Source organism: Scyliorhinus canicula, chromosome 6 (assembly GCF_902713615.1).
Source record: "Scyliorhinus canicula chromosome 6, sScyCan1.1, whole genome shotgun sequence".
Taxonomy (NCBI): domain Eukaryota; kingdom Metazoa; phylum Chordata; class Chondrichthyes; order Carcharhiniformes; family Scyliorhinidae; genus Scyliorhinus; species Scyliorhinus canicula.
The window spans coordinates 127,764,165-127,791,461 of NC_052151.1; the positions used below are offsets into that span (position 1 = coordinate 127,764,165).

Consider the following 27,297-nt stretch of genomic DNA (forward strand, 5'->3'; position numbering starts at 1 on the left):
AGGCCGGAATTCTCCCTTTGTTGAGATTCTCTTTTCCCACTGGCAGCGCACCCCCACCTGTGGATTTCCCGGCAGCGTAGGGTGGCTTGAATGGAAAATTCCATTGACAAGCGGCGGGAAGAGAGAATCCCGCTGCTGGCGAACGCTGCACAGCAGAGAATCACGGGGAGGCTGGGGGACCGGAGAATCCCGCCCATTTAATCTTACACAAATATTTTGAAGAACAGAACTTCTGAAAGAAACATGGAAAGATTTATGGCAGAGAAGGATGTCATTTCGTTCACGTTGTCTGAGAACGACGTCAGAAACTATGCCCAATTGCTGGACTACTCATCAGGCAGATACCGCACCTTTTGAAATATGTTTTAGATTGGGAGCTGGAAGAGAAAATAAAATCATTCTGAAAAACTAACCAGTTTATCTGCAATTTTGTCCATGATATTTGCATTGTAGAGACGTCTTCTCTGGTCTTGCCACCAGCTTTTGATATATATACAAGGTTTCTTTTCAAAGTATGGCAGGTGAAAGTAGTTTCTGAAAATAAAGACATTTGGTAAATAGACCTTTTCTGTCATGGATAGTGTTCCCTCTGAAAGATTCATAACTAAAGCGTTGCTGAAATATTCCTCCAATTACACATAACTAATACCATCCTTCACTTCTTTTACAATACTTCATATGCTTCAGTAGTTTTATTTTCACATGCTTAGCCAAGCTATTTCACACTAAAAATAACATATATGCACAAATCTCACTCTCCAGTATTACACTTTCTATATGCTGCTCTCAGATAGGCACTACAAGAGTATCACCCCACAGGATGGAATATTCTTTCAAGGGCTGACATACCTGAAATCTAATATTTATATACCAGTGATGGTATTATTAAACACCAAGATATCTTAATTTGCTTCACTTTGTTGACTAAGTTAGGTGGAAAGAGAAGCAGTGTGGAAGACGCAAAGGGGTTGCAGAGGGATGTAGAGAAGTTGGGGGAATTGGCAAGAACATGGAATACCACAAGGAGAAATGTGAAGTTGTCCACATTGGTCGGAAAAATAAAGAAAACACCATGGGCGAGATTTTCTGGCTGTTCACGCCAGTGGGACCTTCCGGTCTCGCTGATGGCACACTCCTGGTGGCGTGGGGTGGACTCAATGGGAAATCCTATTGACTGCTGCAGGACCAGAAAAAACAGGCCGCGGGGGAGGCCTGCGAATCTCCCCCAATATTTACTGAATGTTGAAAGACTGGGAAATGTTTATATTTTGAGGAACCTGAGAGTCACAGAAATTTAACTTATTGGTCCAGCAAAAAATTAGAATGATAAATGACATGCCAGCTATCGTTACAAAGCAATTGTGGTGTCGAAGAGTAAAGAAGACTTAGCTCAATTAAACAGGGCGTCGGTGAGGCCACATATGGAGTACTGTGTGCAGTTTTCGTCTCCTAACTTGAGGAAGGAGATGGAGGGACTTCAACAAACGTTCACTAAACTGTTTCCAAGGATGAAGGGATTGTCCTATGGGGAGAGATTTAATAGACCAGGCCTATATTTCCTGGAATTTACAAGAATGAGAGGTGACCTAATTGAAACATATGCAATTCTTATGGGACTTACTGGATAGAGTCAAATTCACAGAGTTTTAAGGTGCAAAAATAGACTCTTTGGCCCATCATGTCGGCACAGGCCAACAAGCATAGAGTCATAGAGGTCAACAGCACAGAGAAGGCCGGTCAAAAACTAACTACTCTAATTCCGTTTTCCAACACTTGGTCCATAGCCTTGTATGCTATGGCATTTCAAGTGCTCATCTAAATGCTTCTTAAATGCTGTGAGGGTTCCCGCCACTTCACCTTTCAGGCAGTGAGTTCCAGATTTCCACCACCCTCTGAGTGAAAAGGTTTTCCCTCAAATCCCCTATAAATCTTTTCCCCCTGACCTTCATTCTTAGCCCCCTGGTTATTGACCCTTCCACTAAGGGAAACAGTTACTTCCTTTCTACCTGATCAATGCCCTTCATAATTTTGTACACCTTAATCAGGTCACACCCTCAGACTTCTCTGCTCTAAGGAAAACAACCCCTGCCTAACCAGCCTCTCTTCATTTTTTTTTAAAAATTTAGATTACCCAATTATTTTTTCCAATTAAGGGGCAATTTAGCGTGGCCAATCCACCTACTCTGCACATTTTTGGGTTGTGGGGGCGAAACCCACGCAGACACGGGGAGAATGTGCAAACTCCACACAGACAGTGACCCAGAGCCGGGATCGAACCCGGGATCGAACCTGGGACCTCAGCGCCGTGAGGCGGTTGTGCTAACCACTAGGCCACCGTGCTGCCCGACCAGCCTCTCTTCATAGCCAAAATGCTTCAGGCAACATCCTGGTGAATCTCCTTTGCACTTTCTCTGGTGCAATCTCTCCTTCCTATAGGTGTGGCAACCAGAATTGCACACAGTATTCTCGCTGTGACCCAATGAGTATTTTATACAACTCCATCATAGCCTCCCAGCTCTTATATTCAATGCCTTGGCTAATAAAGGAAGTATTCCATATGCCTTCTTCACCCCTTATCCACCTGTCCTGGCCTTCAGGGATCTGTGGATGCACCCAAAAATCCCTCTGGTCCTCTGTACTTCCTACTATCCTACTGTTCATTGTGTATTCCCTTGTCTTGCTTGTCCTCCCCAGATGCATCACTTTCCAGAGTTAAAATCCATTTGCCCATCTGACCAGCCCACCTATATGGTCCTGTCAATGCATAGAAAATGGTTCCCCTGGCTGGGGAATCTAGGACATGGGGCCACAGTCATAGAATAAGATTTGCAATTCTCGGGAATGTTCTTATGATTTAAAATGTTCAAATAATTTCTGACCTGTCTTTTTCAAATGCCAGTTTGAACATAACATAAAATAATGTTCCATTAGTGGCACATTACTGACTTCTTGTTAATGTGGATGTGCCAGCAGTGGATTTTCTTTCACACTCATGAAGCAAGCGCAAACATGCACACTATTATTTTTAACTGTTTGCATGGGCCTGGGGTAATTATGTTAGAGTATCCTTGGGAAATAATGAGATTAAGTCAGTCAGTTTTTGAATTCAGGCAAAGTAAGAATTTACCCTTGAAGGTTTTACCTTCTGGCAACTGAAAGGTTTGCTCAGCCATTTTAGAGGGCAATTATAACGCAACCATAGTTCTGATCACTGTTACTTATTCTAGCTATTTTATTGCTCTTCTTTCTTTAAATCTCAGGTATTTTTAATTAACCAAATTTACGTTCCCCAACTGCTATGTGGGATTAAAGTTCATGCCTCTGGATCGTTAACCCAGGTTTAGTGAAGATAGCCAGGGGTTCCTGTTGAGGCTCTGCCTATTAAAGGGGTCCTGGGGTTCCCTGTGAGGTGTCCCCACTATTTCAGAGTTCCCAAGGAGGGCCCTATTACAAGGTTCCATGTGTGGGGGGGGGGGGGTTTCCCCTATTACAGGGGTTCCTGTGGGGATTCCCCTATTTCAGGGGTCCCTGGGGTGTCCCTCTATTACAGGGGTCCGAGTTGGGGTCTTCCCCTATTATAGGGGTCCTTGGGGCGGGGGTTCCTTTATTATAGGGGTCCCTGGGGGAGCAGGTTGGGTCACCCCGTACTTGGGGTGGAAGGGTACTCAGACAATCTAGGGGTGGGGAGGCTTCTGTGTGGTGGGTGGGGTGGGGAATCGGGGCTGAATGCGGTGTGAGGGTGAGGTGGCTGGCTGTGGCACCTCGCTCGTGGCCCACCCGCTCAAGATGGCACCCGAATTCGGGGCAACTATAAATCCCTTGTGTTCCATGCCATGCATAAATGCGCATGCATGGAACATTGAACTGCATCCCGCTTTACTATAGGAGATTCAGCTCTGGCAGGTGAACATGGGGCTGGATTTACCATTTTGGAGGATAAGTGCCAACATCGGCGTGGGAACTGTGCCATTTTACGATGGAAAAATTGTCGCTGAACCCTCACTGATCCTGCAATCGGTGAGGAGTGAGCAGCCGCACCGAGTAAACCACACGGCTCCCACGATATAAATGCCTGGAGAATGGACGGGTACGCAGCTGCGCATGCGCACGACAACTACCTGCAGAGGCCGCACCGTAAAACATGGCGCCGAACATGCCTGGACCCAACCTGCCAAATACAGCCCCCTGGCCACCCCCCACCAGTACCCCCAACCCTCGGGGAAGCTCCCGCTGGGCCAGCAGCACGGCCCCGGGTTGACACTGGCGGTGCTGGACACAGTCCAAGCCGCCTCGCCGGGTTCCTGACCGCTGAGTCCGCAAGTGAACTGCGCCATCGGGAGCTCGGCCCATCGGCAGCGGTGAATCACGGAGGCACCGGAGAATAGAGGGTCAGGCCCGCTCATGATAGGCCAAATCATTACACATGCCAGTAAATAAATGCCGCACGGTGAGCGATGCATTTACGCAATTTGCGGGGTGCTGAAGGGTCCTGATTTGGCATGAAACCGGCACTTATCGTGATTTTGGCATTGGAAGCTATTCTCCGCCAAATCGCGTTTTGCGATTTCGGCATCAGCCGATGCTGAATCCCGCCCATAGTCTCTCCAGCCCATGATGTCGTGGCACAGGCCCCTTCCTTTTTTTTGTCAAATGCTTGAAAATCTTGTGGGAAAAGCCGGCAAGGCAGCTGACGGTGTGCCCTCCGATGCCCCCGCTCCCTTCCCCCCCTCCACCCCCAAGGTAACACTTTAATAATCATCATCAAATTCTGGCCAAGGTTTCTGATTTCATACAGTGCAGCACAGTGGCACAGTGTTTAGCATTTTTGCCTCACAGCGCCAGGGTCCCAGGTTCAATTCCAGCCTTGGGTGACTGTCTGACTGTCTTTCTCCCCGTGTGTGAGTGGGTTTCCTCCGGGCGCTCCGGTTTCCTCCCACAGTCCAAAGATGTGCAGGTTAGGTGGATTGGCCATGCTAAATTGCCCCTTAGTATCCATAAGGTCAGGTGGGGTTACTGGTTACAGGGACTGGGGGGAAGGGGGGTGATGGTGCTGGGGGCCAGGTAGGGTGTTCTTTTAGAGGGTTGGTGCAGGCGTGATGGGCAGATTGGCCAACTTCTGCAATGTAGAGATTCCATGATAATTATTAAACAGAGAAAGAGTCAATAATTTTATTGGTCAGTTACATTATCAGTTTTGCATTCATGTGAAATAATCTCAGTTGCCCAATATGATGCAGTGATATTACTTTGTGATATAATGTGGACAGCATTGTGCCAGAAGATTAGAAATTAGTTTGAAAAGGTCTGATGGCCGACGCCGGAATCGGGAAACACAATTAGGCGGAAAATCCGGCGTCAGCCGAAAATTGAGGTTGGCACCAGGCGCCAAACGGAATGCCATGCTCCGGTCCCTCGACAGCTGCATGAATGATTTCTACACACAAGCCAGCATGGGCATGCAAATTGTACAGTAAAGGCCGTTGGCATATCACGAATGTGCCCGATCCTGCAGGAAGAATTACCGATGGTGAGGTTCACTTCTGGTATTTCAAATCAGGACACAGGCGCCATTGCCGCTGAGGGTGCGGGAGGGGGTACAAACAGTGTCCAACATCGCTATAGTGTTGATTGTTGTGTCGCTGGCCAGGGGCCACTACTAGCGCCCGGGAGTGTAGCGGGGGTGGGGGGCATCTAGGAGGTGGGCTGTGGGGTCGGAGTGGCTGGGCACGGAATGCATTGCTGCAGTATGCACGGCAGCCATGCGGCTGTGCACGCCACTGACTGCCCACTGGGAACGTAGCTCCACAGGTCATTTGGGTGACCCCCATCCTCAGGCATCCCCTTAGGTACCCTCTGGCCCCAGTCGACCCATCAATGGGATGGGTGTGCTCCAGCACAACCAGTGTCATCATCTTGGCTGGGAAGAGGGTTGGTATGCATTGGAATTGCGCGAGCTCTATGGCTCAATGTGTCACCTGTGCTTGCCCATTAACGGAACCCGAATCACTCCTGGACTGGCACCGCTTTCGTCCACAGAGAATACTCGTGATTCAGTCCCAGCGTCAGCACTTCGTCTCTCAAACGGAGAATTCGCACTGGTAATTCCCCGGGTTGCATTTCACACCTAGTACAACGTAACTGCAATATGAAGACAAATTCTCCTGTTGGCCCTCTTCTAACATTACAACAACCAAACTGCTATTCAGCAGCTAGTGAGTACATTCTGCTCATGTGTGCATGTGAGCTCCATTGTCCCTCCTCAGAGAGTATTACAGGGACAGAAGACAGGTGTGGCAGCTTTCTTTGTATAGTGCAATTCTCTGTGTGAATGAGTAGTTGAATGAATAGTTCAGTGAAGCTCTATTTATGTATACAGCAGAGACCTGTCAGTTATAACGGGCTTCATTGCTGGAGTGCAGGAAACAGGCACAAGATCTCCATCATCATCTGCTTCATCGTCACTTGAGTTCTGAAGAAGCTCGGACTCCTCCTCATCAGTGTCTCCTCCGCCTCTTTTCTTGCGAACAGCTGGCTTGCTGATTCCGTCAATTTGGTTCCCATAGTTTCCTACATAGAATCAAAATGATTAAGTTTCCATTCAATGGGTGAAAAGGAAAAGATTGACACCAAGCCATGTACGGAGGGATTACATCAGATGACCAAATGCTTGGTCGCAGAGAGGGAGGTTTTAAGAAGTTTCTAAAAGGATGGAAGTGTAGTAGCGAGGTGGAGAGGCATAGCAAGGGTGTTCCAGAGCTTAAGGCTTAGGCAACTGAATGCATAGCCATCAAAGATGGAGCAATTATATAACGGGAATGCACAAGAAGCCAGTCTTAGAGGAATGCAGATATCTTGGGGGGGGTTGTGGAGCCGGAAGAGATGACAGAGTAGTTGCATTTACAATTCTTCCTTATTCTGGGCTAGATTCTCCATTTGAAGACTAAGTTCTCCCGCCAGGGTAGAAGCACTCCTGGTCTGCACTGGTGCTAGGAGTGTGCCCAGGAGCCATGCCCTCTCCTTTGCCATGCAAATTTATGCATGGTGGAGAGCTTGTAGGATTTTGTCAGAATACTGGTATTGGGCCATCAGTTTGAGCGGGTGGCCCTATAGCGAGGTCCGGCTTCAGGCCCCAAACCCCCGCACAATGCAAATCCTGACCCCCCCCACCTCCCACCACCACCACGGGAATTAGGGGTTACCCCCCCCCCCCCACAACACACACACATGAGGGTGAAACTATTATCCCCCCCCCCCCCCACTGAATCCCCATCAGACCACCCCAGAGAGCCCATATCAGAGATTCTCCAATCAGGGAGCCCTCTCTCCCATTAGAGATCCCATATTAGAGACCTCCCATATGCGATCCCCTCATCAGTAACCCCTGCCTGAAAGAGCAGTCCAGGCAGAAACAGTGAAATATCACTCCTTTTTCACTTACCAACCCCCTTACACCTGCAGGATTTCTGTTTTGGGAGGGAGGAGACCCTCTGATAGACTTTGGGGACACCAATATTCAATACTTATCTCCTTGACCCACTGCAGGATTCACCGCGTCATGCCCACGTGAACTCCGACCGAGAGGGTCTGAGCATCATGGGGCTGGGGAGAATCACGTTTCCAGCCATTTAATCGGATGCAATTGGGTTCAAATGACCTGCTAATGTGGGGCATGCAGCTTGCTGCCCCCGCCAGTAGAGGACGAGAGCATCGGAGCACCCAGCACCCAGTGCCAATCCCGTTTTTTGCCCGATGCTCATTTCTCCACTGGATCGAGAACCCCGCTACAGGCGGCGGGCAGCAGAGAATCCACCGCTATGTATTATCTATGAAAAGGTAACTGTGAGGAGACAGTAGGGTAAACCTATGACCTCTAAACTCAGTATGCATGCTGGGAGTGCACATCGTGAAATTGCCCACCCCACAGTGTGGAATCAACAGAAATTTGGGATTAGACACACTCAACTTCATGTTGTATATTCCAACAGGGTATATAGAAACAGAAAATGCTCCAATTATTCACTCCTCTGAGACCCTGAGGATTACACGCTTACCTATGGTAACTTCAAAATTGACTGGTTTATCTCCAATTCTCCTATCAAGCATCGTTGCTTCCAGAAAGGCACCAAAGAGAAAGAATTCTTCCAATTTTCCTGTAGAAAGCTGGGATTAAAAATTAAAACATATGGATACTATTTAGGAATTATTCTGCCATGCAAAATATTTGGCTTGGACTCTGAAGGTAAATATGAAAATGTCAATGCTGTCAAAACTGGCAAAACGTTCTGAAATCTGCACCAATGCGTACAATGGTGGGAAGTAAATATCACTATACCATCAACCTTGAAATTGGGATTCCTGATCCGTAGAAGGTCTGCAAAGGATCCCAGAGGGTCTGCAGAATTATCAAATCTCTATCTATTGTCATCAAGTTTTTCAGTTTGTCTGTTTCTGGCGACTTATCAGCATCATTTCATAATATTGTTGCAATGTTTTCCTGGTGTTATTTTATTGACATTTATAGCAGATTTCCATATGGAACAGCTTGAAAAATCACTTCTTTTTATTGGCCCATACAATTTAGCAACAAATTATTGCTTCATGTTTTCAGTCCTCAGACATAATGATGCAGAGTCATAGTCGGTTATGGAGGGAAACTGTGTCACCCATCTGGCAGTTTAGGAACGATTATTGCAAAACACACTGAGCAAGTCTTTATGGCATCATTGTTAACACTGAAAAGATTACTTTACAACTAGACCAATGCTTACTCACCAACCTTACCCTGCCCAATAGCACAAAGGTAAAAATTAGTGCCATTAGGCAGGATTTGCTGCTGCCATCGGTGGTGAGCTTGAAGGCATAAGGGAATGTTAGGAAGTGGGGTGGTGGAGTACCGGAACCCTGCCGCTTTCTTGCCTTCGCAAGAATTAAGTTTGGAGGAGAGGAGGGGCCGGGGGGGGGGGGGGGGGGGGGGGGGGGGGGGGAATGTTTGGGGAGGCGAATGTTGTGGGGTGTGGGGGAGACTCATGTTGGCTTACCCACCCCATTACCTATTGAGGCATTTAAATGGCCAATTAATGACCAATTATGGGCCTTATCCTTCCGATGCTAGTAGTGACCCAGTGGCAGAAAGAGGAGGTCCTTTGGTCAATGGGCAGAATTTTATGTATAAGGTTCGGGAGCATGCCCATCCCTGAAGGATGTAAAATTGCACAAGAAGATGTCAGGCACAAGTCCCAATGTCTTTCTGCCCTTGGCCAGGCCCACACCACATCGTGTTAACAACGCAATTTTGGGCGGGATCGGGTTTCACATCTGCTCCCGTCCATGTCAACTTTGGCACGCACGGTAGCATGGCAGCACAGTGGTTGGCACAGTTGTTTCACAGCTCCAGGGTCCCAGGTTCAATTCTGGCTTGGGTCACTGTCTGTGCGGAGTCTGCACATCCTCCCCGTGTGTGCGTGGGTTTCCTCCGGGTGCTCCGGTTTCCTTCCACAGTCCAAAGATGTGCAGGTTAGGTGGATTGGACATGATAAATTGCCCTTAGTGTCCAACAGGGTTAAATGGATTTATTGGGTTATGGGGATAGGGTGGAGGGCTTAAGTGTGTGGTATTGCCAAGGGTCGGTGCAGACTTGATGGGCTGATTTGCCTCCTTCTGCACTGTAAAGTCTTTGATTCTATGCCCCAAATGTAAAATTCAGGCCAGTGTCTGATTGAGGGACTGGGTATCAAAAGGAGATGTAGACGCTACTGAAAGCCTCCCCCATGCCCTTGCTGCCAACCAGCAGAACCCCACACAATGAAACCACCCCCCCACATTACTTACTTCTGGCAGCTGGATCGCACATGTGTCTGGAGCTCCGGTGCCTGTCTTACTGGCAGAAGCTGCAGTCTCTCCAGTAGCGCTGTTAAACACAAGAGCATCTGGCTCTGAATTGCCAATAGCTCTCGAAAGGCAAGCTTTCTGATTCCTGAGGTCTTGACCCCAGTGGAATGCCTGCTGCTGTCCTTGCACTGACTGATGGGCCTATGGTTTGTCGGGCTTTTCTGAAAGGAGGCAGTGCAGCTCTCTCGAAAGGTCTCCAGCGAGCAAGCGAGACCCCCAACAACTCAACAAGACTCCACCCAGCAAATGAATAACAAAAATCGCGTATCTATAGCACCTTGAACATGATAAAATATCCCAGGTGCTTCATAGGATCATTCTAAAGCCAAAGTAGATACCAAGTCAATTAATGCCACATCAGGGCATATGGCAATAAACTTAATCAAAGAGGCATGTTTTAAAGAGTTGGTCTTGCACTATAGAGGCGAGGCGGAGTCAGCAAAGTTTAAGGAGGGACTACCAGAGCTTAGGGTTTTGGCCCCTGAACCCATGGGTCTCAAATGGAAACAATGAAAATCGAGGATGCTCATGAGGCCAGAATGAAATGAGTGCATATATCTCAGATGGTTATGGGGCTGGGCGAGATAACAGAGATAGTGTTGGAGAGATTTGAAAGGGATGAGAATATTAAAATTAAGGCATAGCTTGACTGAGAGCTAATGAAGGTCAGTGAATACAGGACTGGTAGCTCATGGGACTTGTTGTGAGTTAGGAAATAAGCAGCAGAGTATAGAATAGTTAGCATACTTTTGAAAAAACTCTTTGTAATGATGCACGTTCACAGACTTCATTACAAACACAAAAAGTATTTATTAATAAGAAGTACAGCGGCCAACAGCCACCACACCTGGCTGCCCCAGTCCCTACATGTGTTCTGCCGAAGAGGACTCCACCCTCTGGGGTGATTACCCACTCTCGGTCTCAGTGATCCTCCAAGGCAGGTGATCCTTATTCTGCTATGTTGCCTTAAAGGAACAATCACCACACCTTTCAACAATAACTTAATGAAGGCATTAGTCTGGTTATTACAAAATGAATGAAATCTCCACAAATGAGGAGAGAGCACTGTTTTATATGTTATTAAACATTTGTACAATTATTTAGTGGACAATACTTTCCAGGTTGCAATGCTTGACAATGTGATATTTGCAAATATGTTTTTGAATTGTGAGCTAGAAAAGTAGGATGAAATAAAAATCCCCATTTAATTTCCAGAGATACTACTTACATCTGATATCTGTTGTATTGATTCCACTTGAACGTCAGTGGAGCTCATTATCTCTGTTGAGGCTGTGTCCAGGATTTCCATACCAATACTAATAAGTAATCGAGCTCTGAACGAAACACCCTCACCCAGTCCCTCATTTAAATCCTGGTGCTCATCCATTAAGGTGTAGTTACGAGTGGAGCCATACATATTCACCCAGGAAGGACCAAATGTGGGCAGAAACCCTATAAAAAGGATACATATGTTGACGATATCCATTGAACTTTGAATAAGAAATTTTAAAATTCTAAAGGAGGACACTAAAAAGATCCTATGAAATAGCTGCAGGATAATCAAGAAATCCCACTGGGTTACCTTTGTCTCCATCATTTGAAATCTTTTTCAAGTCGACAAAATGGGTACCTATAGCAACTTCATTCACTTTATCTGAATCACGGATCTGGATTTTAATTCGTGTGCAGAGGGGTGGAAACATCTCAGTAAATATGATTTGCTCATTCCATGTTGGTTCATATGTGTTTTTTTGGACACTGGATTTTCCCTAGCGGAAGAATAAAAGACTGGTTATGGTGAGTTTGGCTTACCATCACAATTAGCGTTATGATTTTGCAGAATGGTAATTAACTGTAATTTGAATAGCATTTATGGTTGGTGAGAGCAACACAGTTTACAGAACTACATAGATCAAAGTGAACCACATTTGTAATCCAAAATGAGACACTAAAATCTCTAGTAAGTGATGTTTGGCAGGTCTATAATGCCAACGCAATTTCAGGAACATTCAGGTGGGATGCTCATTGTTTCAGACAGTTTATTTCCAGTTGTGATTTTCCTCTCAAAATCCAGTCATTTGCTTCGAGTGTGGTAGGCGAATGACTCATTGGGACTGTGTCTGAGGCTTTGTCTGCATGAAAATTATACTGTCTTCAACCTACACTACAAATTCTTACTGTGAAAAATATATTCAATTCTGATTAAAACTCTTCTTCACAAGTTTTAGAATATCCAAAGCATATATGTAAATGCTAACTAAAGATGTTGACCCAGCCTTCACCTCAAAACATCTCAAAACAAATAATTCCACGGATTTTTGTAATTTATTAATCATTGTATCTCTGGTAGAAGGCCGCAAATGTGACTTTACAGAGTGGATGTGTTCTTGCAAATCTTAGCTTCAATGCAGTTAGGAATTGGAGATTTGCCTTATCTCCTGAATTATAGCAGGTTTTATGTGTGGACTTAAAAGCTGTCTAATTGACGAATAAGAGGAAAGAGGACTTTTTGGTTTTCCTTCCCTTTTTCGGGGGAATTGCGTCACACATGAATTCCCCCAGGACCCAACAGAAGAAAGACTGGGAGCACATCATTTAATTTCAAATTTTGTTTGTGCTCTTCTGACTGCAACAAAAATACCTGATCGCACATTTTAACAGCTCATACTTAGATAGCACTTCCAAATTAGAAAATATTAGCAGATAAATACAATGGGGTAGAGTTTCCTCAGGGGTCCTCCAAAACCTTCATGGAAACCACCACAAAGAAAAGTTGTAAAAACACCTCCGACACCATTCTCTGAGAATTCCAGCAATCTTCCACTACAGTTACAGTGAGAGAATAGTAAACTACTGTTGAACATGTTCAGATGATGTTCCTCTTTCTGCTACTTTCTTTTTTTAAAAAATATTTTTATTCGCCTCCTTTTACACAATTTTCTCCCGAATTTACACCCACCAACAACAAACAATAATCAACAACAAATATATCAAACCCCATAACAATAACAACGATCCCACCCTCCCACCAACCCCCCAAACATCAGCCCGCATGTTAACATAAACAAATAACAAAAAAGGAATCAGGGATTACCCACAGTCATCCTTAATATACACAGCCCCCCTCCCCCCAACCCACCACCCATCCCCCCCAACTAATGTTCGATGTTATCCAGTTCTTGAAAGTGCATAATAAATGGTTCCCATGACTTGTAGAACCTCTCCGAGCTTCCCCTCAGTTCGAACTTAACCTTCTCAAGGGTCAAGTATTCCAACAGGTCCCCCCGCCACGCCAGGGCACAGGGTGGAGAGGCTGCTCTCCATCCCAACAGGATCCGCCTTCAACGATCAACAACGCGAAGGCTATAATATCTGCCTCTGCACCCGTTTCCAACCCTGGCTGGTCCGACACCCCGAATATGGCCTCCCGGGGACCCAGGTCTAATTTCACATGCACCACCTTGGAAATTACCCTAAAAATCTCCTTCCAGTAATCCTCTAGCTTTGGACAGGACCAAAACATATGAACGTGATTAGCGGGGCCCCCTCCCCGCAACGTTCACACACATCTTCTACTCCTTCAAAGAATCGGCTCATCCTTGCCCTCATGAGGTGTGCTCTGTATACCACCTTCAGCTGTATACCACCTTCAACCTCACACATGAGGTGGAGGCATTTATCTCTCCGGAGCACCGCACACCAGACCCCCTCTTTTATAACCTCTCCCAACTCTTCCTCCCATTTTGCTTTGATCCCCTCCAGTGGTGCCTTATCCTTTTCCAACATAGCTCCGTACACTGCTGACACTACCCCCCTCTCCAATCCACTTGCTGTCAGCACCTCCTCCAACAATGTGGAAGCCGGTTCCTCCGGGAAGCTCTGTATTTCCTTCCTGGCAAAGACCCGAACCTGCATGTATCCAAACATTTCTCCCTGCTCCAGCCCAAACTTCGCTTCCAGCTCCCTCAATCATGCAAATCGACCCAAAGAAACAAATCTTTTAGCGCCTTAATCCCCTTCTCTTCCCATTTCCGAAAGCTTCCATCCCACCTTCCTGGCTCAAATCTGTGGTTCCCCCGAATCGGCATTTCCCTTGTCCCTGCCCCCAACCCGAAGTGTTGGTGAAACTGCCTCCAGATTTTCAATGAAGCTATTATTACCGGACTCCCTGAGTATTTCCCCGGAGCTATCGGGAGCGGTACTGTTGCTAGTGCTTTCAGTCCCGACCCCTGCACAAACTCTCCTCCATTCTGACCCACTGGGAATCAACCCCTCTGACCCAGCTCTGAACCTTCTCCACATTCGCCGCCCAGTAGTAGTACATCAGGTTCGGGAGACCCAAACCCCTGCCTGCCTTCCCCTCTGTAGCAGCACCTTCCTCACTCTGGCCACTTTCCCTCCCCATATGAACCAGGTAATCCTTCCCCTAATCCCCCTAAAAAAAGACTTTGGCAGGAAAATGAGGAGGCATTGAAAAATAAACAGAAATCGCGGCAACACATTCAATTTAACCGCCTGTACCCGACCCGCCAGTGACAGAGGGAGACCATCCCACCTTGTCAGATCGGCTTTCACTCTCCCCACCAAACTAGTGATGTTGTATCTGCGAAGCCTTCCCCACTCCTGGGCAACCTGCACCCCCAGATACCTAAAGTGAATCCCTGCCCTACGGAATTGCAGCCCCCCCATCCTTGCCCCCACCCCCGGCCGAGACACCACAAAATACTCACTCTTGTCCAGGTTCAGCTTGTACCCCGAGAAAGACCCAAATACCTGCAGAAACTCCAATATTCCCCTTATCGACGCACTCGGTTCCGACACATACAGCAGCAAGTCGTCGGCATATAAGGGCACCCTATGCTCTATCCCCCCCCCCCGCACTATTCCTTTCCATGCTCCCGAATTTCTTAATGCGATGGCCAACAGCTCAATCGCAAGTTCAAACAGCAGGTGGGACATAGGACATCCCTGCCTCGTCCCACAGTTGAGAGAAAAGTATTTCGAACTGATATTGTTCGTGCGGACACTCACCTTCAGCTCCTTATATAATAGCTTTACCCAGTTCACAAATCTTGGTCCAATCCCAAAGCGCTCCAGCACTGCCATCGAGTACCCCCATTCTACCCGATCAAACGCCTTCTCGGCATCCAATGCCACAACCACCTGTTTCCTTCCCTTCTGCCGGTGCCATAACGATGTTCAAAACCCTCCTAATATTCGAAAACAGCTGCCTCCCTTTCACGAACCCCGTCTGATCCTCACCAATCACCTTCGGGAGGCACTCCTCCAGCCTACCCACCAGTACCTTCGCCAATACTTTTGCGTCCACATTCAGAAGTGATATGGGCCTGTACAACCCACACTCCGTCCGATCCGTATCCTTTTTAAGCAACAGTGAAATCGATGCCTTCCCCAAGGTTTGTGGCAGCACTCCCTTCCCTATCACCTCTTCAAACATCCCCACCATCAGGGGTGCCAACTTATCCTTACAGTTTTTATAAATTCCACCGGAAACCCATCCGGCCCTGCCACCTTCCCCGACTGCATCCTCCCAATCGCATCTTTTATCTCCTGCTCCAGTATTGCTCCTTCTAATGTAGCCCTGTCCCCCTCCCCTAGCCACGGGTACTCCAACCCATCTAGAAATTCCTGCATCTCACGGTCTCCCCCGGGTGGCTCTGATCTGTACAACCTCTTATATAACTCCTCAAAAACCTTGTTAATCAGCTCCGGAGCCACCACCAACTTCCCGGCCCTATCCCTTACCTGAAGAATTTTCCTTGCCACTGCCTCCCTTCGGAGCTGACCTGCTAACATACGTCCCAACTCCATGTTCATAAACTGCACCTCTTGCTCATCTCAGTTGACGCACCGCCTTCCTGGTGGATAGTCGGTCGAAGCTTGCCTGTAGTTCCTTCCTCTTTTCCAGCTTCGCTGGATCCCCATCTTCTGCATAACTCCTATCTCCCTCCAACATCTCATCTATTACCCTCTGCCACTCCAACCTCTCCTCTTTGTCCACCCTGGCCTTGAACGAAATTACCTCACCCCTCACCATCACCTTTAGAGCCTCCCAGACGACTGCCTTCGACAACTCACCCGTACAGTTGAATCTTCCATATTCCTTAATTACCGTTTCAATTTTCTCACAGAATACTTGGTTCCCCAAAAGCCCCACATCCAGTTTCCACCCCAGCCTCTGCGCTACCCCCTTCTCCAGCACCATATCCACCCAATGTGGAGCGTGATCTGACATAGCAATTGCAGAGTATTCTGACCCCTTGACTCCAGCCAGCAAAGCCTTTCCCAACACAAAAAAGTCGATCCGTGAGTACTTTCTGCTACTTTCGTCATGCTTACTTAAAACGAGGTCACTTAACATATTTACAATAAGCTGTTAGCATTGCAGTTATTCTGTTTTAAAATTTGTTTGTCTTCTGATACTTTCATGACACAAAGGTACATTTGAAAAAATGGATTGTTGTTACTTATTTTTTTCCTTCATTCCAATAGGTTATGAAATGAATTATTTAGCCAATGATCAGCAAAATAGACAAGACAAAGAATTAAAGTCCAGCTACACTAGCACCATATGTGTTTTTGTTGTGTATACAAATAGTAATAATGTGGACCATAAATGTTTATTACTGTACCTTTTGTCCTGCAAATGATACTTGAACATAGGGATCGACTAAATCTTTGTTTTCTCCAATGAATGCCTTCTTCATATTAGCCATTATGCTGGCATTCATCTTTGGAAGTCCCTCTGCTCTGTAGATCTTGACATAATACCGGGCCCACTGTCTCTCTGAGGGTACTCCTTCAGGAAGCAATAGGTTCCTATTGATAGGACATAAGCAAATTACAAAACCCCTAAATATCTGGGGTTAATACTGGTTATGAAGAATGTAATTTTACTTTCTCTGTAAAAATCTGTAAATTGACGGAATAATATGTTCCACTTCCACGGTTTTGGTTCCAGACTGACATTTATATTGCTAATGCTGAACACTTATACCAGCAATTTCCATAAGGCTTCTCCTTATTTTTGATGTAACTGCAGCAGAAGACCAGTGGATACCTAGAAAAATGATAAAATCTCCAGTGTTCCTGTTAATCTCCCTCTGAAGACATAATGAGAGTTTAGGAAAATCCCTGTGGAAATTCATCCCCTTCGACAGTATGTTTAGAATCAAAGATAGCTTGTAAGGGGCTTGTTTAGAAGCACGCATTGACAAAAATATTTGGGAAGGAAGAAGAGCCATGTGCCATTTCATGACAGTAAAATCACCTACAAATGGTGCAATGATGCATGTTAACACAATTTACTCCTGTTCCATCATATATTGGACAACAAATTAAAAGAGGGTGTAGCAAATACATTTTCACGAAGAACTTAAATTTCATTTAAGCAATTGTAAACAAATGCTACGTTCAAATTTGTTCGCAAAGATTGTGCACAATATATTCTTTGCTAAATGGTATTAATCAAGAATGGCAGCGATTGTTTAGCATTCTGCTTTGCCTTATACTAAAGTAATTGCTGTCATATAAAGTTTTTTGCCACCCTGCCTCATGATTACATTCTTGATGACATCATCTAAATATAAATCTTGTCTAGTGTAAATTCTTCTTCACAAGCAAAACAAAAATCACGTGACCATTACAGATTACAAATTTCCCTTAACCAGGATAGGCATTGGGGAAGAGTCCATGCTGGCGTATGTGTGCATGGATCATGCTTTATCGGAGAATATCATAGAGGGAAGATACTGCTCATCAGAAAGAAATACTTTCTACTTCAGGTTCTGGAGTATAAGCACTGAAAATCTTTGAGAACCTAAAGTAACAATGTAATTCCTCACCCTTCTATGTCATCCTCATCGGTCTCATTAGACTTGTGTGGTGTCTTGATGTTATCTCCCTTCCCAACAACAGCAACGTCACACTTTATGTAACCTTTCACGCCAGCAGTAATGTCACCAGGGTCGCAAATGATTGCCCATTTGTGGAAAAATTGATGTTCTGTTAAAACAATGTGTAAGTATAGGAAGGTTACAAAATTGGTGATTGAAATGGTGATAATGTGATAGATGCCCGTTAGTATCACTTAAAATAAATTGCAATGTGCCATTTATTTTTCAAACGTACAATGAGATAAAATGTTAAGACAGTTAGTAGCATAAAAGCAGTTTGTCAGGCAAACAAGCTGCCTTGCACAAATTAGTCCAACTGTCATCAGTTGCCTGGTAAATTATGGAGTAGTGCATCTTGTGAATTACATTTTCATTTTTCGGTGGAAAATAAATTAAATGGCCTTGATAAAACATTTCCTCGGTTTGATTGGCGGAATCATTCATTGATGGTGTGGGAAGTGATCTAAACATAAAATTAGGGAAAAGTGAAGGGGAAATGTGGGCCCGGTGGGTGGAACATTTTTGGTGTATTAAACCCTCACGGAGGCCAGTTGAAGGTCAATTTCTGCACTGTCGATTCCATGTAATTCTAAGTAATTACCTGGCTGTGAATAGATTGTTCCTATATCAAGCTTGAACATGCCCACCAATGTCCCACTGCGCAGGAGGTTTTTGGAATGGATCACCTGCAATAGAATAGAGACCGATTATTTTGATGGGTTTTCTTTGCTCTGGCAGGAATTAAACTCCCTTCATAATTTCAAGAGCAAGGGGCACAGTTGATATTAATTTTCCCATGACAGTGAAAAGGAAAACCAATTAATTTTACTTGAATAATTAATTTTACCAGTGCTACCAGAATGTTATTCTATTTTTTCTAAAGAGAGAGACATGTTGCTGAAGCATTTTGTTTTGCACTCATCAGGGCTAATGCAAGAATGCTAAATTTCAAATGTGCACAATTTATACAACAGGAGAAAGGATGTTGATTGGTTGGAAAGTTGACTCTGATTTGGCATCAGAAATCTTTCTTTTCAGCAATATTCAAGTTCTGTACTCCCAAGTGACCAATTATATTTTCATTACATTCAGGGCACAGTTCCCCATATTTTCTTTCTATTCCCCTTTATGATTCTGGTCTTGTGTCAGCCATGGTTCGGTGCTCATACTCTTGTCTGTGATCACAAGGTTCCAGATTCATGCCCCACTTTAGGACTTGAGCTCAAAAATAAACATTGACACTTCAGTGCAGTACTAAGAAAGTGCTGCACTGTCGGCAATGCCATCTTTCAGATGAAAGAGGCCCAGTCTGCCCTCTCACATGGATGTAAAAGATCCCAAGGCAATATTTCAAAGAGAAAGGGATTTGTTTCTGATATCTTGGCCAATATTTATCCCTCATTCGAAATTGCAAAAACAGCTTTCCCGATTATTATCACATTACTGTTTCGGAGAGCTTTCTGTGTGTTAGTTGGCTGCTGCATTTTCTATATTGCAACAGTGGCGATACTTCCAAAGTACTTAATTGATTGTAAAACACTTTGGTTGGCCAGTGGTTCGATAAAGTGCTCGGTTAGCTCAGTTGGCTTGTTGGCTGGTTCATAATGCAGAACGTGAGTTCAATTCCCATACCGGCGGAGGTTATTCATGAAGGGCCCGCCTTCTCACCCTTGCCCCGTGCCTGAAAACTGGTGACCCTCAGGTTAAAACACCACCAATCAGATCTCTCTTCAAAAAATGCAGTGAGCAGCCAATGGTCCTCTGGGACTTCAGCGACTTAATAAAATATATAAATGCAAGTTTTTCTTTATACCTGCATGAAAAAATGTATTACAGCATCTATACTTTATATTGAGTTTTACACATCTACTTTGTCATTCTTCTTATTCCTCCTTTATGTTCGGCTTTCTCTACCATTTTCTCCATGCTTGTGAATGCCACCACAATCCTCAACCCCAAACCCTCTCAGAGCGGCTTGTTCCCTCCTCTCTGTAATTTAAAAAAAAATGAATACCCAATTCACCTTTTCCAATTAAGGGGCAATTTACTGTGGCCAATTCACCACTCTGCACATCTTTTGGGTTGTGGGGATGAAACCCACACAAACACAGGGAGAATGTGCAAACTCCACATGGACAGTGACCCAGAGCCGGGATCGAACCTGGGACCTCGGCGCCGTGCTGCCCTCTCTTCTCTCTGTAATGAAGTAATTAACTTCTGCCTACCATCTCCTCATAAGGACATAGCTAGGATTACTAGCTAGTTGACCATGTAGGAAACCATGAGGGACGGTTTAGCATAGGGCTAAATAGCTGGCTTTTGACAATAAGCGATTTTCATTTTATTTTTAATTTCAAACTGTTGCATTGCACTTGCACAATAGCTCTTTAGTGAACAAGAATAATTACATTTGAAGTCGAACCATGCAGAGGAAACCTAGAGCCAAGAAAAAACACCTTGCAGGATTATATATTGTGTATAAATGTCTCTATCCTTGCATTTTATTGAGGATTTATTATTCTGCTTTGTTCTCTTAGGCTTAGGTTTTAAAAAATATTTTCTTTCCATTCTTTACTCTCAAGGCCTTAATGTTTTCATAAAATTATTTTCACAACAAGCAACACTGTTAAATACAAATATATAAATGTTCTCACCGAGAGCTTGACTATCTTATCAAACATGACATCCGGAGACACATGAAAATCAAAGACGAAGTACTGGAGAGAAAAAATGGAAAACTTTAATAACTATCCAATTAGCTTTTAAGTACTATCTGCATAAAAGTGCATCAAGGGGCATTAAACACAACATTTAGGTTTGCTGTAAAGACCTGAATCATCAAAAATGAGCAAACATTGTTAAATTACAATATAATGGGCACAATCCTATGCCATGCTGAGCCGCTCCTGGGACCTACCCAGCTCGCAACTCCTCGTGAGATTCAACAAAACGTTTCAATGTGAATTCTGCCCACAAATCTGCATATGAGAGCGAGGCAGCTAGCCTCACTCTAATGTGCAGAATCCCGAGGTACCTGAAGCTTTGGGATTCAACACCAACACCCCAGAGACCTCGGGCAAGTGCCATTTGGTACAGGTCCCCACAAACGGGGACCAGATGGAATGGCACTCATGGGGGTCTCCAAGGGGATCGGAGGCCCCCAGCAACACGACCTTGAGCAGGGTGGTGCCCTGGCACTGCTGGTGCCACCTGGGTACCCTGGCAGTGGCACCTGGCTGCCAGCCTGGCACTGCCAATATTCCCAGATGGCACTGCCCACTGGCATTGTCGGGTGCCAGGTTTGCATTTCCAAGTTGCCAAGCTGACATTTTTTGCACTGCACGATTGGGCTGGTGTTGCTTGTCGTGGGTGGTGAGGTGGGTGCAGGGGATGGGGGACCCAATGATAGATTATTGATTTCTTGATTCATTGATTTAATGGTGTCTTTAGGTATTGATTGAGTGCATAGCTAGGGAATAGAATTATTCAAAAGGCCATAACTGCGAAAAGATGGTCATTGTTTCAGAAAATTAATAAACTATTGAACTTTGGAGTCATGTCTGCAGAAATTCAGATACTTGTTTCAATAAATGTTTCATACAATGAATAGAACATTGTATTCCGGTGCATGCAGTAATAAGAATGTACCAATTAAGTAGTTACAGCAATGATGTGGAGATGCCTGTGTTGGACTGGGGTGGGCACAGTAAGAAGTCTTACAACACCAGGTTAAAGTCCAACAGGTTTGTTTCAACAGCCACAGCCCAATGTGCTTCAAGTCACATGATAAGAGACTAAACCTTTCTTAAAGGAACACTTACATGACACAATAAAGTTGTATTTTGGACACCTCCAATCAACCTGACAATTGACTGTTATGAAAAGATAGAATAAGAGATCCTACACCCTCCCATATTGCGTTCGGACTTGGAGGAAGGTTGGGGATTCTTTCAGGGGCCTCGGAGATCGGGACGCTATTTAAAAATGGCGTCCCAATCTCTCGCTACAATGGAGAGTTCCGGCGAGTGAAGCTCCCCACTGTATAAAATGGGGCTATGTGTGGCATCAGGGAAACATGCGGTTTAACGAGCTCGCTTGGGGACTTTGCTATCTTTTTGGAAAATCGTGCCCAACACCTCTTAAAAGTTCCTTCCCGAAAAAAGGGTACTTTTCAATCACATTTTAAGTACTTCTGGAATAAAATCAATTCACTTAAAAAACAGCAGAGATTTTCTCAGAAGCGTCCGTTTAATGTCATCTGTAGCCATTTATTGTTAACATCAATGTCAAAATAAGAGTGATTACATTTTTAGATAGACGATTAAAGGATTTACCAAAAAAAGGAATATTGAAATAGTAATGACGTTAAGTTTTATTTGGTATATTTGATCTTTAACAGTTGAATGCACTGATGATCTTGATGATATCCCAGTAATACAAACAGTTTGCACTGGTACTATTTGCCAAATGGAATTGTTAAAGCTATTTTGTTAGGCCTTGAAGCTTTTGCGTGTGAAATGTTGACATAAAAACTAAAACTTTTAAAGGGATACTGTGCCCTAGAATTGTACTTCTCATCTCTTTTTTCTTTGAGAAGGAATTAATCATCATTTATAATTCTTATTATATCATGGCTTAGTTCTACCAAATACTTAATGGGGATTTATTTCTTTAGTAGGAAGATTGAGTTAGAATAAAGCTCCTGGAAGAGATGGTAGTTAGTGATTAGTTTAATCTAAATGATTTCTGAGGGTGCGTGACTGAGGAGGGATGTTATGTCAAGTGCATAAATACTTCACCTCATTGTAGTAGGGGCTGTTTGTTGATTCCTTCATGCTTGTATATTTCTTGTCATCTCCAATTTCAACACATACAACTGGATCCATGTTCAATCCGACGAGCTGTCTTGCTTCGATGATTGTGATACTCACCTTGAGGAAAAAGAAATGTAGAAAAAAAGAATTTAGCTCAAGCATCATTTGTTACTTTGAGCAATCATTGGGCAAACTGCTGTAGAAATACAGGACTAAGTGTATCCTTCCAAATGGGTGAAAACGTAATTGTCTAAAATGACATCAAAATGACCTTGTACAGTTGTTTTGTTTCCAATTTGTAAACTATTCTTCATTCTATTACAAGTATCCTGTGCTATAAAAATTCTGCCTGGTGTTCCCACAGTCCAAAGATGTGCAGGTTAGGTGGATTGGCCTTGATAAATTGCCCTTAGTGATCAAAAAGGTTAGGAGAGGTTATTGGGTTCCAGGGATAGGGTGGAAGTGAAGGTTAAGTGGGTCAGTGAAGACTCGATGGGCCGAATGGCCTCCTTCTGCACTGTATGTTCTATGTTCTAACAAGGAGAACATGAGGGACCGCTGGAAAATGCAAAAGACTCAGCTACGTTGCGTTTTCCCTGATTCTGGGAGAAGGGCGGAATCCCCACCCACGGCATAACGAGTAAATCGTATCACTGCTCCTGTCACTCAGGTCAAACCTGGACCAGCTGTGATGGTTGTTACATTCATTGAGGTGAGGCATATCATCCTTCACGTAGATGGTGGAACTGGTTTCACTGGCATGCTGAAATTACAATGCCCAGCACAGACCAGAGGTCAGAAATGGCACCAATCCTTCAATGCTCCCATCTGCACATGCTCATGAGATGCTTATATGTTCTAGGCAGGAGCATCAGATGCCAGCACAACCTGAAGATTAAGCAGGGCCTTAAGCAAGTGAGAACATGGTAGAACTGATTTTTGTGTTTCTGGTATCTTGTTGCCTTCTAAAAGCAGGGCAACAGTAAAATAAAAACCATCCCAGTGTTTTAATTTGCTGTAGCACTCAATCCCCAGCTTCTCTCTAATGTGTTCCCAAGTGAATTTTCCGTCCCGGAAATGACAGGCCGGTGAGCCTTACGTCAGTGGCGCAGAAATTATTAGACAGGATTCTTCAAGACAGGATTTACTCCCATTTTGAAGCAAGTGGACATATTAGCGAGAGGCATCATGGTTTTGTGAAGAGGAAGTCATGTCTCACTAATTTAATCGGGTTTTTCGTGGAAGTGACGAAGGTGATTGATGAAGGTAGGGTAGTGGATGTTGTCTACATAGACTTTAGTAAGGTCTTTGACAAGGTCCCTCATAGCAGACTGGTACAGAAGGTCAAGTCACACAGGATTAAAGGTGAGTTAGCAAGATGGATAGAGAACAGGCTCAGTCATAGAAGGTAGAGAGTAACAATGGAAGGGTGCTTTTCTGAATGGAGGGCTGTGACCAGTGGTCTTCCATAGGCATTGGTGTTGGAACTTTTGCTCTTTGTGGTATATATAAACAATTTGGAGAAAATGCAATTGATCTAATTAGTAAGTTTGCGGACGACACAAAGGTTGGTGGAATTGCGGATATCGATGAGGACTGTCAGAGGATTCAGCAGGATAAAGTTCGGTTGGAGACTTGGGCGGAGAGATGGCAGATGGAGTTTAATCTGGACAAATGGGAGGTAATGCATTTTGGAAGGTCTAATACAGGTGGAAAATATACAGTAAATGGCAGAACCTGTAAGAGTGTTGACAGGCAGAGTGATCTGGGTGTACAGGTCCACAGGTCACTGAAAGTGCCAACGCAGGTGGAGAAGGTAGTTAAGAAGCATACGGCATACTTACCTTCATCAGCCGGAGTATTGTGTATAAAAATTGGCAAGTTATGCTTCAGCTGTATAGAACCTTAGTTAGGCCACACTTGGAATATAGCATTCAATTCTGGTCGCCACACTACCAGAAGAATGTGGAGGCTTTGGAGAGGATACAGAAGAGGTTTACCAGGATGTTGCCTGGTATGGAGGGCATTAGCTCTTCCGAGGAGAGGTTGGATAAACTCGATTTGTTCTCACTGGAATGACGGAGGTTGAAAGGCGACCTGAAAGAAGTCTACAAAGTTATGAGGGGCATGGACCGAGTGGATAATCAGAAGCTTTTTCCCAGGGTGGAAGAGTCAATTACTAGGGGGAATAGTCATGATGTGGAGATGCCGGCGTTGGACTGGGGTGAGCACAGTAAGAAGTCTTACAACACCAGGTTAAAGTCCAACAGGTTTGTTTCAAACACGAGCTTTCGGAGCACGGCTCCTTCTTCAGGTGAAGAAGGAGCCGTGCTCCGAAAGCTCGTGTTTGAAACAAACCTGTTGGACTTTAACCTGGTGTTGTAAGACTTCTTACTAGGGGGAATAGGTTTAAGGTGCGAGGGGCAAAGTTTGGAAGAGATGTGCGAGGGAAGTGTTTTTTACACAGAGGGTAGTGGGTGCCTGGAACTCGCTGCTGGAGGAGTTGGTGGAAGCAGGTACGATAGTGATGTTTAAGGGGTGTCTAGACCAATACAATAATAGGATGGGAATAGAGGGATACGGGTTCTTGGAAGTTTAGAAGGTTTTAGGTTAGACGGGCAGCACAGTTGGCGCAGACATGGAGGGCCGAAGTGCCTGCTCCTGTGCTGTACGTTTCTTTGTTCTTTGTCCTAAGGCTGTAATGAGGTCAGGAGCTGAGGGATCATGGCGGAACTCAAACTGAGCATCCAAGAGCAAGTTATTGCTGAGTAAGTGCCACTTAGTAGCGCTGCTGATGACTCCTTCAATCACTTTATTGATGATTAACAATAGACTAATGGGGTGGTAATTGACCGGGTTAGATTTGTCCTGTTTCTTGTGTACAGGATATATCTGGGCAATTTTCCAGATTGCCTGGTAGATGCCAGTGTTGTAGTTGTACTGGAACAGATTTGCTCAGGGCGTGGCAAGTTCTGGAGTACATGTCTTCAGTACTATTGCTAAAATATTGTCAGGACCCAATAGCCTTTGCAATATCCAGCACCCTCAGCCATTTCTTAATGTCACTTGGAGTGAATCAAGTTGGCTGAATTCTGACATCTGTGATGCTGGGACCTCTTCAGGAGGCAGAGATGGATCATCCACTCAGCACTTCTGGCTGAAGATTGTTGTGATTGCTTCAGCCTTATGTTTTGCACTGATATGCTCGGCTCCTCCTTCATTGAGGATGGGATATTTGTGGAGCTTCCTCCTCCAGTGATTTGTTTAATTGTCCACCACCATTCACGGCTGGATGTGGCAGCCTGCAAAGATTATATCTGACGTGTTGATTATGGAACTGCTTAGCTCTGTCTATTACTTGCTCCTTGAGCTGTTTGGCACACAAGTAGTCCTGTGTTGTAGCTTCACCAGGCTGACATCTCATTTTTCGGTATTTCTGATGTTGCTCCTGGCATGCCCTCCTGCACTCTTTATTGAACCAGGGTTGGTCCCCTGGCTTGGTGGTAATGGGAGAGTGGGGGATATCAGGGCCATGAGGTTACAGATTGTGTTTGAGTACAATTCTGCTGCTGCTGCTGATGACCCACAGTACCTCATGGATGCCCAATCTTGAGTTGCTACATCTGTTCGAAGTCTATCCCATTTAGCACGATGGTAGTGCCACACAACACGATGGAGGGCATCCTCAATGTGAAGATTGGACTTTGGCTCCACAAGGACTGTGCGGTGGTCACTTCTACCGATACTGTCACGGACAGATGCATCTGCGGCAGGTAGATTGGTGAGGATGAGGTCTCAAGTATGTTTTTCCCTCTTGCTGGCTCTCTCACCACTTGATGCAGTCCCAGTCTAGCAGCTATGGCTTTTAGGACTCGGCCAGCTCGATCTGTGGTGGTACTACCAAGCCACACTTGGTGATGGACATTGAAGTCCCCCACCCAGAGCATATTCTTGCTTTTGCCGTCCTCAGTGCTGCCTCCAAGTGGTGTTCAACATGGAGGAGTTGTGATTCATAGCTGATGGTGGCCGGTATGTGATAATCAGCAGGAGGTTTCCTTGCATGAGAATTCATGGGTCCAGAGTTGATGTTGAGGACTCCCAGGGCAACTCGCTCCCACCTGTGTACCACTGTGCTGCCACCTCTGCTGGCTCTGTCCTTCCGGTGGAACAGGACATACCCAGGAATGGTGATAATGTTGACTGGAACATTATCTGTAAGGTATGATTCTGTGAGTATGATTATGTCAGACTGTTGCTTGACCAGTCTGTGAGATAGGTCTCCAAATATTGGCACAAGCCCCCAGATATTAGTAAAGAGGGCTTTGCAGGATCGACAGGGCTGGATTTGCCACTGTGATTTCTGGTACTCAAGTCGATGACAGGTGGGTCTGTCTGGCTGCATTCCTTCTGTTTCCTTTTGTAGCAGTTGAATACAACCGAGTGGCTTGCTATGCCATATCAGAAGACATGTTACATTTCTGTGCATCTGGCGTTGCATGTATGCCAGACCAAGTAAGGACTGCAGGCTTCCTTCCCTATGAACTAGACGGGTTTTTTTTTTTTAAATTTAGAGTAGCCAGTTATTTTTCTTTTCCAATTAAGGGGCAATTTAGCTTGGCCAATCCACATAACAAGCACATTTTTGGGTTGTGGGGGTGAAACCCACGCAGACACGGGAG

General features: G+C 45.0%; 1 protein-coding gene across 13 annotated transcripts in view; it reads right to left on the minus strand.

Moving 5' to 3' along the window:
• Positions 1-27,297, minus strand: part of otofa (otoferlin a) — a 500,940-nt gene that overhangs the window by 141,395 nt on the left and 332,248 nt on the right. For all 13 annotated transcript variants that reach the window (XM_038800135.1, XM_038800124.1, XM_038800129.1 and 10 more), the window contains 10 exons: positions 22,604-22,735; positions 20,459-20,521; positions 18,406-18,490; positions 17,754-17,913; positions 16,542-16,728; positions 11,471-11,657; positions 11,117-11,340; positions 8,052-8,160; positions 6,384-6,567; positions 414-534 (listed from right to left, as the gene is read on the minus strand). In XM_038800135.1, the coding sequence (XP_038656063.1) occupies positions 414-534; positions 6,384-6,567; positions 8,052-8,160; positions 11,117-11,340; positions 11,471-11,657; positions 16,542-16,728; positions 17,754-17,913; positions 18,406-18,490; positions 20,459-20,521; positions 22,604-22,735 (1,452 nt within the window). The remainder of the gene's footprint in view (positions 1-413; positions 535-6,383; positions 6,568-8,051; positions 8,161-11,116; positions 11,341-11,470; positions 11,658-16,541; positions 16,729-17,753; positions 17,914-18,405; positions 18,491-20,458; positions 20,522-22,603; positions 22,736-27,297) is intronic.